This window comes from Prionailurus viverrinus, chromosome D1, assembly GCF_022837055.1.
Source record: "Prionailurus viverrinus isolate Anna chromosome D1, UM_Priviv_1.0, whole genome shotgun sequence".
NCBI lineage: Eukaryota > Metazoa > Chordata > Mammalia > Carnivora > Felidae > Prionailurus > Prionailurus viverrinus.
In genome coordinates this window covers 38149399-38161531 of record NC_062570.1, presented here as the reverse complement: position 1 = coordinate 38161531, position 12133 = coordinate 38149399, and the positions used below count along the sequence as shown (strand labels likewise).

Sequence of the window (12133 nt, the reverse complement as noted above, 5' to 3'; positions counted from 1 at the left end):
TTCCACATCCTTAACCAGCATTTAATATTGTTACTTTTTAGTTTAGCCTTTCTGCTACGTATGTTTGATATCTCATAGTGCTTTTATTTTATATTACCCTAATGGCTAATGATGGTGATCATCTTTCTCATGTGCTTATTTACCATCTGTGTATCCTCTACTGAAATATCCATTTGTATTTCTTGCCTGTTTTAATTGTTTTTGTTTGTTTATTATTAGGTTTTGAGAGTTCTGTGTTTTGATACAAGTCACATATCAGATATGTAGTTTGCAGATATATATTGCAGATATATTCTCCCAGTCTATAGCTTTTCTTTCTTCCTCTTAAACTGTTTCACAGAGCTGCTTTTTGTTTCGCTGAAATCCAGTTAATTGATTTTTGCTTTCTCTGGATCATACTTCTGTCAGGTCTAAGAACTCTTTGCCAGGACCAACATCCTATACATTTTCACTTATTGTACGGGTTTTATGTTTTATGTCTAAATTTATGATCCACTTGAAATGATTTTTGTATACGTTATGAGGCTTGTTGGGTCAAGGTTTATTTTTTTATTCTGTTCCATTGATGTGTATGTTTACTTCTTTGCCAGTACCATTTTGCCTCGATTACGTCGATTACTGTGGCTTTATGTATACTAAGTCTTAACATCAGGAAGAGTGATTCTTTGTCCATTCTTCTTTCTCAAAATTGTTTTAGCTCCTCTAGTTCCTTTTCTCTTTATATGAATTTTAGAATAAACTTGTCTCTATCTACAAAAAAAAAAAGTCTTGCTAGAATTTTGATTGGAATTGTATTTTATTTACAGATCAGTTTAGGAGAATTGACATTCTTGTCATGTCAAGTCTTCCAGACCATGAGTACAGTGTAGCTTTTTTTATTTAGATCTTTGATTTCTTTCATCAGTGTTTTGTGGTTTTTGTCATATTGGTCCCATATCTGCTTTATTGTATACTCACATTTTTTTTTTTGAGCAAATGTAAGTTGTATTTAGTTTTAATTTAGTTTCTATGTGATCATTGGTAGTATAGTAAGTTTTTGTATGTTGGTCTTACATTTTGTGATTTCATTGAATTCCTTATTAGTCCTAGGGATTATTTTTTTAGATTGGTTAGAATTTTCTATGTAGAGAGGTATGTCATCCTGTAAATAGGGACAGTTTTATTTTTTTAATTTGCATGCCTTTTATTTCCTTTTTTGCCTTACTGCACTGGCTAGGATTTCCAGTATTACTTTAAGCAAAAGTGAAGAGAGTGGACATTCTTGTCTTTTTCCTGATCTTAGTGGCGGAGAACATTCAGTCTTCACCAGTAAATGCAATGTTAGCTGTAGGTTCTTTGTCAATGCTCTTCACCAACTGGTGGAAATTTCCCTCTGTTTCTGCTTTTTTGAGTACCTGATTGGGTGTTGGATTATTTTATATGCTTTTCTTTATTAGATGGTATGGTTACGTTATTTTTCTTTTTTACTGTCGATATGCTAGACTACACTGATTGAATTAAATAATTGACTAGTTCAATTCAGTTATTCCTGGAATAAACTCACTTGGATAGGGTATACATACTTCTTTGTATATAATGCTGGATTCAATTTGCTACCTGGCAGTAGAGACTAGGATAAAGAGTATCTGTTAGCTTAGCACAGTGGCTTCCAAACCTGACTGGTCAGAATCACCTGGCAAAATTAAAAATACACATTTCCAAGCCCTGACCCACACTGATTGAGTTTGGAGTGCTGCCTGGGGATCTGCATTGTAAACAAGCTGTCTAGATGATGCTTATGGAGCCAAGTTAGTCCAGCCATCTTTTTGTAAATTAAAATAGCATATTGAGATTATTGTTTCATATTAAAAATGAAACCAGAAATTTTGAGAGGGCTACCAGCTTTTCCCTATTGTTGTTTATGTTATGTTTTCCTATTATGTTTATGTAAACTTAGATCCCCCTACTATTTGAGGATAGAGAAATGAATGCAGTGACTGTCTTTACCACCTGGAAGCACATATGCTATTTAACAGGTGAAATAGACATGGAAACATGATTATAGTGTATTGTGATAAATTCACTGAGAGAGAGAAATGCTCTGGGTGATTTGAGAATGGACTGCTTAATTGGACCAATTCATTACCTGGAGGTTTTAGGGAAGTCTTTAAAAGTTGTATATTTGAGGGGCGCCTGGGTGGCGCAGTCGGTTAAGCATCCGACTTCAGCCAGGTCACGATCTCGCAGTCCGGGAGTTCGAGCCCCGCGTCAGGCTCTGGGCTGATGGCTCAGAGCCTGGAGCCTGTTTCCGATTCTGTGTCTCCCTCTCTCTCTGCCCCTCCCCCGTTCATGCTCTGTCTCTCTCTGTCCCAAAGATAAATAAACGTTGAAAAAAAAAAAATTAAAAAAAATAAAATAAAATAAAAGTATATTTGAACTGTGTTTTAAAGAATGGTAAAATGGTGCCACACAGAAGAAATGGCATGTGCAAATACAGTTTATGGAAATAATACAGAGAAATTAGGGGATGATAGGACAAAAGGCCAGGGAGTAAAAGTTTTAGCTCAATGATAGTAGACCCTTTGTCTATGCTAAGGAGTTTGGACATTAGCATTAGTGGGCTTAACATCAAAGGATTTCAAATAGGAGAACACACTGATATTACTATTAGCATATTATTTTAGGAAGATAGCTGATAGCCTTATTGAATTAGAAACTGAGGAGAGCGATGCCAATTGCGATCTTCTTCCTATAGCTAGTGGAGATGGTTGCATAAACCGAGGAATGACAGTAGGGTGGAGAGTAAGAGGTGGATTGGAGGTATTTCAGAAGTTAAGTCCATGGGACTTGGTAATTGGATTTACTCTAGGAAGTTTATATCATAGGCTTTTTATGGGTAGAGATCTTTTTATTCAGGGAGTAAACAAGAAAACAGATTTAGACGATGTGGCTTCAATTAATTCTCATTTTTCTTCAGTCCACCAGTCCTAGCCATGCTGTGGTAGCCAATGTTCAGCATGTCTTGCATCTGATGAAGCAACATACTAAAGCCTTGTGCAATGATCGAGTGGTCAACAGTGTTCCTTTGGCAAAGCAAGTTTCTTCACGAAATGGTAAAAGTAAGAAGGTGTCAGTAACGCCTCCCTCCTCCAGCAGCATTAATGAAGAGTTGTCAGAAGTCTTACAGACGTTACAAGATGAATTTGGGCAAATGAGCTTGTGAGTTTTAGTTTTTGTTTTTTAAATTATATTTAGCTGTAAAACTTTAAGTTCTTGGTGACTTCATTAATCGTATTGTTAATTTATTCTATTCAGCAAGTATCAGAGCACAGTTCTTGAAGCAACCACTGAGCGATTTACTAGGACCTTAACAAATGCAACTGTTCTAGGGGAAATCTCTCCCTTTTTGAATAGTGTTAAATGTTTTGAAGACCAAGGTTCACACTTCAGTTTTATTTCCTTGTTTGGGAGCTTGATATACATTGAGTTTAGTTAAACTTGAATAGGTTAGGATGTATTTGAGGAACAAGATCCTTGCTTTCTTTCTGGGCCTTCCTTTCTATGTATGTAGTATTGTAGGAGGTGGAATAAAAATAATTAAGCCTTTGAAATTAAGAACTGCTTTTACATTTACCTCCAGTGCCTTTCTTGAACCTTTAAACCATCTTGTTGCTCCGTTTAAAAACTGGAGTCATTTTTAATGCACAGAGCAGTGGTCCCATGGTGAGTGGGACATGGTGGCCCTAACCATGAAACAGGAAGCTTTATCAAGCCCTACTTTTGTTTTTTATATAGTGATCACCAGCAGCTTGCGAAACTTATCCAAGAATCCCCAACTGTGGAACTGAAAGACAACTTAGAGTGTGAGCTGGAGGCGTTAGTGGGAAGGATGGAGGCCAAAGCTAACCAAATAACTAAAGTTCGAAAATACCAAGCCCAGGTAACTTCATTTCCCTTTCCTTGTTTCTAATGATTATAAAACAAGAAGGCAGAACCAAAAAAACCCTTTTCCCCAAATACATTGATTGATGACATTCAAGTGTATCACAGATAGGGAGCTACAGGAAGTATTTCTTTAGGAATCGGAGTTAAGTGGGCTAAGAAGGAAGACACCATCTTGTAATCTGTGAGAGTAGATTTTATCATCTAAGACACTTCTTTTGAATATTGAATGTATTTAATATTTTTACCTATATAAGAACAACCTTTAACTTCTGTGATGAATTTAAATGGTTCCACATTTTCCGAAGTCTTTTAAAAAACACCTGGAAATTCTTGATTTCGAAAGGAGTAAGTAGATATAAATATGTGAAAAAAAATCTTTATGGTGCTAATTAAATTAGTAGAGCAGCCATTTATTTAATATCTACTAAGTGCAGTGGGGAGGCATACTCCCAAATTTTCATCTGGAGAGATACATAATGATTCGTGTCAGAGATTATTGGGACCACTGGGAGTGGGCTGGACACAGGGCAGAGGGGCCGAGAACAGCTTGGCCGCCTGAAGCTCTTCTCAATCAGAGGTTGTGAATGAGTGTAGGTGGGGAAAAGCAGACAGATCTGAGGTAGGTCTTGGAAGTAGAATGATCAGGGCAACTTGCTGCTGAGTGTCATTTGGAGGGAGAGGATGGTGGTACCCCTGATGGAAATGGAGAAGGCTGGGAACAGAACAGGTATGGCTGACGTTTACTAATGGATTGCTCTATAATAGGCACAGTGTTAAGTGCTTGTGAATATGTCATCTTACTTAATTTTCGTAGAAGACTTGTGAACTGGGCGTACTATTTTACAGATAAGGAAGCTGGGTTGAGTGTCCTGGGAGGTAGCCGTATCCTCAAGTGAAATTAAGTAACTTCTGTGTGAGGACATACCAGCTCACTGGTGAATGGCAGAGCTGGAATGCAAACGTGGTTCCTCTGAACTCCAAAACCGGGGCTTTTAAGCATTTTTTGTAAAGTTCACATTAAAAAAAAGAATAAATAGCAAATGATCGCTGCAGGAGTAATGGTCTAATTTGTTTCTTATACATCAGGCTCAACCTTATTCTCTCTAACGGAATACCAACCTAGCAGCAGCTTAAAGTAAAAGTAAAGCTCTGTAAAAATAAGTAAATATAAGCTATTTTAAGTTATTCTAAAGTAGTGAAATAACAAAAACCTTTTGTTAGTATTAATACATTACCATCACATCTCTTCATCCATCTGGAACATGTTTCGTTACCTCCTCAGACTAGTTTCTAGAACACCTTTCTTTTGTTTTCTGTAAGACCTTCCCCAGACCCTCTTGTTTCTTACTCGCTCTGTTCTGCACTTTGGCCACACGCTGCCTTACCTTCTGAAACAGCATCAGTATTGATGTGTTTACTTCCATTCACTCATTTGTATGTTGCTTTCTGTTTTTAAGCACTTAGCGTCAAATCACTAGTACCAGAGATTTTTCAAGACTTTATAAAAAAAGAAATACACTCAGAATGTATTATTGGCATTTTAGCTTGTATGAGAATTAAAAATACCAGTTGCCAGAAGAGGACATTTTCATTGAATCTTCCTTTTTCCCTGCCTTGGTTACTTGCTGTAGCTGGAGAAACACAAGATAGAGAAGCAGAAGAGGGACTTGAGGACCCCCAGAAAGACTCTTGATGAAGAAGGAAACAGCAGCAGTCGTTCTTCTGGAATCACGGGGACCACAAATAAGAAGGACGTTGCCAAACCGAGACCTGGCGAAAAAAGCAGGAAAAATCTTCAGTTGTTGAAGGACATGCAAACCATACAGAGTTCATTACAAAGCAATAGTTTGTGTTGGGATTACTGACTGGTACCAGGTCATAAATTCTATTCAGATAATCTGTACCTCAGAAATCAGATTTTGGCAATTTACCCTCCAGGTCTCATACTCTTATGTTGGAATTAATGAATAGCAGGTGTTAAGGGGCCCAAGCTTCATTACACAGGCGTCCTGTGTTACGCATCATGACTAAATGTTAAACCACCTAAATGGAAACCAGGGGAGTTTTAAAGGCTGGGAAGCCACACACTCTGCATCTTTGTTTGAGATGAATTTGCTGTACTGAAATACTGCACTTTGTAAACAGATTACCAATTTTTTACTTGTGGGTGTGATTTTTAAAATAATTCCTTAGATATCTAAGTAAAATTAGGTTTAAATTATCAAAATAGGAGGCTGTCCCATAGGCAATGTTTGCTTAAAAAGTCTCATTTTTAATCTTCCCCTGGCATGAATCGCCCATTTCTCCTTTCCAATACATCCATTAAATATACTTTGTTTTGACTATGGATACAGGTTTTCTATGTGTAAGTATTTATACGAATTTAAGAGGATTGGTTTGTTTCACTTTTTGACATTTTGAACACTGATCAATATTAAATACACTTCTATTGATATAATCCATCATTAAAAATTTTTGAAAGACCCAAGCATTCATTGTCAGTTAACTGCAAAAATTATAAAGCATTTTTTTAAAGTATAAACGAATCATTAATGAAGTAAATGAGGTTTCTGAGTGAAGAGAAGAGGAAGTGTTGTATAGCATATGCATATGTTGTTTTTAAATAATACCTGTTTATAATCATGGTATTCAGTTCAAAGCATTGTGGTTTTTAATCTTAAAAACTCAGAAGAGCTCCTGGGACCTGTTATCGGTGTATAGTATGAGTGCAGTATTAACTGTACATGCGCCATTGTCATTGTGTTAATAATGTAAATCATAATTTTGAATAGATCAAGACATGTTAGCTTTTTTATAAATTTGCCACTGAAGTCAATAAAGCAGCTTTATTAAGGAAACACTGAAATTTTCCTTAACAGCCTGTTAGCGAAGGCTATATTTGTTGTAATCTCTCCAAAAAAATGCATTTCTAAATAGGACATTAACATATTACGAGAAACAATAAGAATATATGCTATTATATAATTTATTTGCCTATCTCATGCTCACATAAGAAACTAAACCCGACAAGATTGAACTGTCTCAAGGCCTAAAGAGTCCTAATGAACACATTAACCTGGTGTTAAAGAGATTTCGTTTTTATGCCTCCCCTGGGATCGAAATGGAGTTCTGGGCTTTTATCTGGGTAACCAGCATGAAATGCAGTGCCTCTCTGGCACTAAGCTTATTAGGCCTCTTAATTGAATTAATTTTTCACAGAGTTCTTGATTTAGGGTCCTTCAACTTGGAGCTATTTGTGAGTGTTCTGAAATTGTAAACCTTTGCTTGAGTGTGTGGTTTTGTATCTTCATTGAACTCACAACAGTGAGTCCACAGACCCAAGGCAATCACTGCTCTGGTGATATGGAAAACATTTGTTGTGTCTCAACCACCATTTCAAACTGTTAAACTTTTGTTATCTCTGTGTTTGAATTTCAGGTCATTAAATTGTAGGAGACTCATTTTGCATTGTAGTGGCTCTGTGTCCTAATTAGAAGCTTAATGGTGTTAAAACCCACCCCATCCCTTGGGTAAGAGTCAAACTAAAATATCCACTCCAGCCTTTAATACTCTCAGGTGAGAAGTGAAAATAAGAAAATGCCAATGCCGCTTCAGTTTCCTTATCTAAGAGTTTATAGCAGAGGAGTACGTGGTCACACATGGACTTCTGTTGTAAGAGCACTGTTGAAATGCATTTCAAATACAAGTGTCCTCTATGTGTAAGATGCCAATCTGGATACCAGGCTAAGTAAGAAAGGTATGCTTACAGGTAGGTGGTAGACATCTGAATTACGTCAACACCGTGTGGTTAACGCAGTGGTGATAACATGGACACAGCGCTGTTGGGGACACAGAGGAAGGGGGCAGGCATGGCAGAGAGGAGTGATGAACAGGGGGTAACATCCTGGAGGGAGCAGTGATCGCTCAACTCTGGAGAACTGGAATTAGCCAGAAGGAAGAACAGTTCCAAGTCAACAGGAGAAAAGAAAAGTGTAGAGGCCGGAATCTGCAGTTGACACGGGAGAGTTGTGACCAGCTGAGTGGTACTTGTACATGAAAGTTGAGGTGTGCAGGCGAGAGTAGAAGGGGAAGCCAACAAGTTACAGGAGGCTAAAGAGCTTAGACATCACCACATAGGTCTCTGTTTTTTATAGCCCCAATGATAAAGGAACCAAGGGCACCTGCACATCCAGTAAGTAGTCTGTCAACTCGAAGTTCTGTTGGTGTGGATAAATATATAAAAAATGCTAACACTCTCCTCCCCTGCTTCCACCCCCCCCCCCCATGAATTGTGCTTTTTTCCAAGCTTTGTTAGAAACTTTTTTTTTAATGATTTAAATAATTTCTACACCCAGTGGGCTCAGACTCACAACTCTGAAATCAAGAGTCCTAGGCTCTGCTGACTTACTCAGCCAGGTGCCTCAGAAATCTTTTTAATGTGTAAGGGTGTGTGTGTGTGTGTGTGTGTGTGTGTGTGTGTGTGTTTGAGTAAATTTGACATAAAACTGTGTAAATTTAGGATCTACAATGTGTGACTTGGATACATTTACATATTGTGATATGACTGCCATTGTTGTGGTATTTCACATTACATACTTACAGTTCAACATTGTTGTCTATATTCCTTATAGTGTGCATTAGATCTCTCTGGCTTTTTAATACTACTTGTTGCAGCTTTATATCCTTAAACAGCATCGGTCTTATCCTCTTCTCCCATCCCTGGTAACTACCTCCTCTCCTGGTGATTGCTATTTTACTCTTTTTTACAAGTTTGACTCTTCCACATATAAGTGATATCATAGAGTATTCATCTTTGACTTCTCTCAGTGTGATGTGCTCAAGTTCCATCCACTTTGTTGCAAATGGCAGGATGTCCTCCTTTCTAATGGCTGAATAATACTCCATTGTGTACCTATAGCACATCTTTTTTTATCCATTCATCCTCTGATGGGCATTTAGGTTGTTTCTGAATCTTGGTTATTGTTAATAATACTGTTGTAAACATGGGAACACATACATCTCTTTGAAAGTCTGTTTTCATTTCCTTTGGATATATAACCAGGAGTGGAATTGCTGGATCATAAGTACATCTACTTTTAATTTTCTGAGGATATTCCATATTGTTTTTCATAGTGGTTGGACCAATTTGCATGCCCACCCACAGTGTATAAGGATTCCCTTTTCACCACATCCTTGCCAGCACCTGTTGTCTCTTGTTGATATTAGCCCTTCTAAGAGGTGTGAGATGAGAACTTAAGGTTTTGCCCTGCATTTCCCTGATTAGTAATGTTGAGCATCTTCATGTGCCAGTTTGCCATTTTGATATCCTCTTTGGAAAAAGATGTCTATTTCGTTTTTCCTGCCTAACTTTTAATCGGATTGTTTGCTTTTTTGTTATTTAGTTGTATGAATCCTTTATATATTTTGGATATTAACTCTTCATCTGATAAATGGTGTGCAAATATTTCTCCCATTCTGTAGGGTGTCTTTTTATTCCTTGTGTGTAAGCTTCTGAGTTTGATGTAGTCCCATTTGTTAATTTTTCCTTTTGTTTGTGCTTTTGGCATCGTGTCAAAAATCATTGAGACCAACATCGAGGAGCTTCCTCCTGTGTCTCCTAGGAATTCTGTGGTATCTGGTCTTACGTTTAAGTGTTTGGTACGTTGTGAGTTAATTTTGTGAGTGGTATGAGATAGGGGTCCAATTTCATTGTCCTCTGCATGTATTTCTCCAGTTTTCCCAGCACCACTTGTTAGAGAGACTGTCCTTTCCCCATTAGGTGTTCTTGGCTCCCTTGTCAAGTATTAGTTGATTATATATGCCAGGGTTTAATTCTGGCCTCTATTCTGTTCTATTTATTAGTCTGTGTCTATTTTTGTGCCAGTACCATACTGTTTTATTACTCTGGCTTTGCAGTATACAATTGACCCTTGAACAACATGAATTTGAATTCATGTGTGGGTCCGCTTACACATGAAATTTGTGTGGGTCCCATGTGTGAGTCCGCTTACACATGAAATTTGTACAATATTGTATTTCCCTTATGATGTTCTTAAACATTTTTTTCTCTCCGGCTTACTTTAAGAATACACGCTGTATAATACATATACAAAATATGTGTTTTTCAGCTCTTTGTTATTGGTAAGCCTTCTAGTCAACAGTAGGCTATTAGTAGTTAAGTACTGGGGGAATCAGAAGTTACACTAGGATTTTAAACTGTATGAGGGGTCTGTACCCCTAACTGCTCGATTGTTCAAGGATGCCTCTGGCACTGGTCTTTTTCTTGGGATTACTCTGGGCATTTGGGGTTGTTAGTGATTCCACAAAAATTTTTGGATTGTTCTATTTTCTGTGAGGAATGCCTTTCATATTTTGATGGGTATTGTGTTGAATCTGTAGATGGCTTTTGGTAGCATGAACATTGTAACAACATTCTTCCAGTCCATGAACACAGGGTGTCTTTCCATTTGTCTTTGATTTCTTTCAGCAAAGTCATACAGTTTTCATCGTACAGATCTTTCACTTCCTTGTTTAAATTTATTCCTTAGTTATTTTATAGTTTCTTATGCTATTGTGAATGGTGCGAGTTTATTTTTCGAATGTTTCATTAGTGTAAAGGAATGCAACTGATTTTGTGTCCTGCAACTCTCCTGAAATTGTTGATTCGTTCCAACAGGTTTTTGTTTGACTCAGAGTTTTCTACATATAAAAGCATTTCACCAGCAGATTGAGACGATTTTACTTCTTTTCCTATCTGGATACCTTTTATTCCTTTGTGTAGCTAGTAATTCTAATAGTGTTTTGAAAAGAAGAGTGGACATCCTTGTCTTATTCCAATCTTAGGAGAAAAACTTTCAATTTTTCTCTAGTGAGTAGAACGTTAGCTCTGGATTTGTCGTGTATGGTTTATTATGAATGGCTGTTGTATTTTGTCATGTTTTTTGTGTCTATTGAAATGATTGTGTGTTTTTTTATCTTTCATTTTATTGGTAAGTATTACATTTATTGATTTGTATATGTTAAACCATCCTTGCATCTTTTGCATTTTTTTAGATCTTATTTACTTATTTATTTATTTATTTATTTATTTATTTATTTATTTATGTATTGAGAGAGACAGACAGACCGACCAAGCAGGGGAGAGGGAGAGAGAGAGATTCCCAGACAGGCTCTGCACTGCCAATGCATAGCCGGACGTGGGGTCTGAACCCATGAATCATGAGATCAAGACCTGAGCCAAAAATGAAGAGTCGGATGCTTAACCGACTGAGCCACCCAGGCACCCCTATTATTTCCTTCCTTCTGCTTTGTTCTTTGTCGAATTTCTTGAGGCATAAAGTTTGATTATTTTGAGATCTAATTTCTTAACATCTGTGTTTATTACTATAAACTCTTTCCCATTTCTTCTTTGACCTATTTGTTGTTCAGTGTAAAGTATGTTATTTAATTTCCACATATTTATAGATCTTCTCATTTCTTCCTTGTTGATTTCCAGTTTCATACCATTGTGTGGTCAGAAAAGATAATCGGTATGATTTCAATCTAAATTCGCTAAGATTTGTTTTGTGTCCTATCATACGATCTGTCCTGGAAAATGTTCATGTGCACTTGAGAACAGTTTCTCAAGTATTCTGCTTGTTTGGTGAATTGTTCTGTGTATGTCTAATAAGTTTATTTGCTCTAAAGTATCGTTCAATTCCAGTGTTTGCCTTGTTGATTTTCTGTCTGGATGATCTTCACTTTGGTGCTAGTGGGGTATTGAAGTCCCCTATTCTTATTTTATTATCTCTTTCTCCCTTAAGACTTGTATTTGCTCAATATGTGTTGGTGGTCAGGTAATTTATGATTGCTATATTTTTGTGATGTATGGACCTCTTTAATGACCTTTGTCAGTTTTACCATTTTAACTTGATGTCTGTCTTGTGTAAGACGATGTCCACTTTCCTTTGGTATCACTTGCTTTGAATATCCTCTTCCATCCTTTCACCTTGAGCCTGTGTATTTGTTTAGAGCTGAAATGAGTGTACTGTAGTGAGCATACGGTTGGGTCTTTTTTTTTTTTTTTTTTTTTTTTTTTTTTTTTTTACCCATCCGGCCACTCTGTGCCTTTTGATGGGTGAATTCAATCCATTTTACATGTAGGGTGATTATTGATATGTGAGGACTTGCTACTGCCATTTTATCTTTTGCCTTCTAGTTATTTTCTCTC

General features: G+C 37.0%; 1 protein-coding gene across 1 annotated transcript in view; it reads left to right on the top strand.

Moving 5' to 3' along the window:
* The window catches only part of CEP57 (centrosomal protein 57), a 40837-nt gene extending 33452 nt beyond the window's left edge, over nucleotides 1–7385 (top strand). The window contains exons 9-11 of the mRNA XM_047824226.1: nucleotides 2957–3198; nucleotides 3775–3919; nucleotides 5556–7385. Coding sequence (XP_047680182.1) covers nucleotides 2957–3198; nucleotides 3775–3919; nucleotides 5556–5789 — 621 coding nt within the window. The 3' untranslated portion in view covers nucleotides 5790–7385. The remainder of the gene's footprint in view (nucleotides 1–2956; nucleotides 3199–3774; nucleotides 3920–5555) is intronic.
* Nucleotides 7386–12133: the final 4748 nt, after the last annotated feature.